This window comes from Carlito syrichta, unplaced genomic scaffold (genome assembly GCF_000164805.1).
Source record: "Carlito syrichta isolate Samal-C Ts95f unplaced genomic scaffold, Tarsius_syrichta-2.0.1 Scaffold136100, whole genome shotgun sequence".
NCBI lineage: Eukaryota > Metazoa > Chordata > Mammalia > Primates > Tarsiidae > Carlito > Carlito syrichta.
The window spans coordinates 5,826-9,006 of NW_007080196.1; the positions used below are offsets into that span (position 1 = coordinate 5,826).

At 55.8% G+C, this 3,181-nt stretch overlaps 1 protein-coding gene across 1 annotated transcript in view; it reads left to right on the forward strand.

The window, feature by feature from the left end:
- LOC110594779 (rho GTPase-activating protein 23-like) overlaps positions 1 to 3,181 on the forward strand; it is a 24,868-nt gene that overhangs the window by 5,819 nt on the left and 15,868 nt on the right. Inside the window, exon 6 of the mRNA XM_021708394.1 lies at positions 2,107 to 2,185. Within this exon, the coding sequence (XP_021564069.1) occupies positions 2,107 to 2,185 (79 nt within the window). The remainder of the gene's footprint in view (positions 1 to 2,106; positions 2,186 to 3,181) is intronic.

A 3,181-nucleotide genomic window follows, 5' to 3' on the forward strand; every position in this document is an offset into this window, starting at 1 on the left:
ATTTTTTTTGATTTATTGTATAGATGATGTCTCGCCAAGTTGCCCAGGTGGGTCTCGAACCCGCGGGCTCAGGCAATCCACTCACCTCAGCCTCCCAAGGGGTGGGATTACAGCCTGAGCCACCAAGCTCGGCTTACTGTTTTTTTTTTTTTAAGTCAGAGTCTCACTCTGCCACCCAAGCTGGAGTGCAGTGGCATGCTCACGGCCACCGTAACCTTGACCTCCTAGGCTCAGGCAATCCTTCTACCTCAGCCTTCCAAGTAGCTGGAACTGCAGACACACTGGCTAATTTTTGTGATTTATTGTAGAGATGAGGTCTCACCAAGTTGCCCAGGCTGTTCTTGAATTCCAGGGCTCAAGCAATCCTCTCGCTTCGGCCTTCCAAAGCGCTGGGATTATAGGCTGAGCCACCATGCCCAGCCCGGGTGTACTTTCACACCTTTTTTTTTTTTTTTTGAGTTGCAGTCTTACTCTGTCGCCCAGACTGGAGTGCAGTGGCCGCTCCCGGCCACTGCAGCCTCGACCTGCTGGGCTCCGGTGATCCTTCCACCTCAGCCTTCCAAGTAGCTGGAACTATAGGCGCGCACTACCACGCCTGGCTGATTTTTGATTTATTGTAGAGATGAGGTCTCGCCAAGTTGCCCAGGTGGGTCACAAACACAAGTTTTTTCAAGTTGGGGTCTCACTCTGTCGCCCAGGCTGGAGTGCAGAGGCACGATCACGACTCACTGCAGCCTCAACCTCCTGGTCTCAGGCGATCCTCCCACCTCAGCCTCCCAAGTAGCTGAGACTACAGGTGCATGTCACCATGCCCCGCTAATTTTATTATTTTTGTAGCGACCAGGTCTTGCTATGTTGCCCAGGCTGGTCTCAAAGTCCTGGGCTCAAGCGATCCTCTCGCCTCATCCTCCCCAAGTCCTGGGATTACAGGCATAAGCCCCCACGCCCCACCCAGCTGGGAGTCCTAGGCGTGCCGCTCAGGCTTGGACATCATGGCATCATTTGTGGGGGGTGCTGTTTGTGCAGGTGTCATAGGGGAGTCCAACTCCTCCTGAGCCCACGGAGTGTGTTGTCTGAGGGATCATCTGGCATTAAGCTGTGGATTCTTTGCAGCGAGCCTGTCTGTTGCTGTGTGTGTCTGTGTCGCTTTCTTGGCTCAGTTATCCCGAAAGGCTCCCTGCAAGGTGGCTGTGCCTGACCTTCCTGCAATGCAGGTCAGCAGTGCCCCCTGGTGGGCAGAAGGGACAGCGACCCTGTCGGTTTTTATCCATTCTTGCCTTCAATCACCATTTGGGTAGACCAGGGCTTCTTAGCCTCGGCAGGATGGCCCTTGGGGCAGGACGGTTACTTGTTGTGGGGTCGTCTTGTGCACTGGAGGAAATCTGCTGGCGTCCTCGGTCTCTGTCCACTAGATACAAGTGGCACCCCACCCACTGTGAAACCAAAATGGCTCCTGACATTGCCCACGTCCTCCGGGAGCGAAACCGTCCCCTGTCGAGAATTGATTTAGGCCAGTGAGTGTCAGTCTGACTGTCTCAGCCAGGTGACAGGGGAACAGCGGGGGGTGAGACATATGCTCCCTGCTCCCCGTGGAGCTGACGGTCCCGGGGGAGACACAAGCAAGGAGACAAAAGCACAAAGGAGCAACAGGGGGATTCAGTGCTACTGGGTGGCAGGGCTGGGGTGAGGTGGCTGCGTCAGCGGTGAGGGCGGGGAAGGTCTCTCTGAAGAGTGAGCCTCAGGCAGGAAGAGGGGCCAGTCACGGGAAGGCAGGCGAGGAAAGTTCTGGTCCAGGGAACCAGCAGTGCCAAGGCCCTGAGACAGGGAGGAGCCAGGCCTGAGCACGCGTACTTAGACGCTGGCCAGCGGAGGGGTAACGGCCAGGCTCAGTGCTTTCCACAGGGCGGAAGGGGAAGAGTGTTGGAGCCCCCGGGGCTGGCAGAGGTGGAAGGGGGCCCAGCGTGTGTGTTGGGGGCAGGACTGCCTGGGCGGAGCTTGGTGTGAGTGGATCGCAGGGCGGGCCTGGCCTGGGCCTGACGGGACACGGGTGGACACAGAGGCCCGCCGACTGGGCCTGCCTGCAGCCTGATGTCTGTCCCCCCGCAGCGCTGGCAAGACCTCAACGTGATCAGCAGCCTGCTCAAGTCCTTCTTCCGGAAGCTGCCGGAGCCTCTTTTCACGGATGGTGAGTAGGCGATGGAAGCGGGGGTGAGGCACTCCAGTCTGTGCTGCACCCGGCCCTCCTTTTTGGTTTGTTGACTTTACTTTTGGCTTTTTTTTCTTGATTTGTTTTGTTTTAGAGACAGAGTTTCGCTCTGTCACCCAGGCTGGAGTACAGTGGAACCATCATGGGTCACCCCAGCCTCAACCTCCTAGGCTCAAGCACTCTCCTGCCTCAGCCTTCCGAGTAGCTGGGACTACAGGTGTGCACCACCACACCTGGCTAATTTTTTTTTTTTTTTTTTTTGAGTTGGAGTCTCACTCTGTCACCCAGACTGGAGTGCAGGGGCCACTCCCGGCCACTGTAGCCTCGACCCACTGGGCTCCAGCAATTCTTCCACCTCAGCCTTCTGAGTAGCCAGAATTACAGGCACACGCTACCACACCCGGCTGATTTTTTATTTATTGTAGAGATGAGGTCTCACCAAATTGCCCAGGAGGGTCTTGAACCCGTGGGCTCAGGCAATCCACTCACCTCAGCCTCCCAAGGCGTGGGATTATAGGCTGAGCCACCGAGCCCAGCTCTGGCTAATTTTTAAATTTTTTATAGGGAGAGGGGGTCTCACTATGTTGCCCAGACTGGTCTTGAACTCTTGGCCTGAAGCAATTCCCCTGCCTCTGCTTCCCAAAGTGCTGGGATTACATGTGACCACTACAGCCTGGCCTGGTTTTTTTTCTGTTTTTTTTTTTTGGAGTCTCACTCTGTCACCCAGGCTGGAGTGCAGTGGCACATTCATGGTCACCCCAACGTCGACCTGCTGGGCTCCGGCGATCCTTCCAAGTAGCAGGAACTACAGGTGCACGCTACCACACCCAGCTAATTTTTTATTTTATTGTAGAGATGACTCACCAAGTTGCCCAGGCTGGTCTCAAACCCGCAGGCTCAGGCAATCCACTTGCTTTGGCCTCCCAAAGTGCTGGGATTATAGGCTGAGCCACCAAGCCTGGCCTCTTTTTTTTT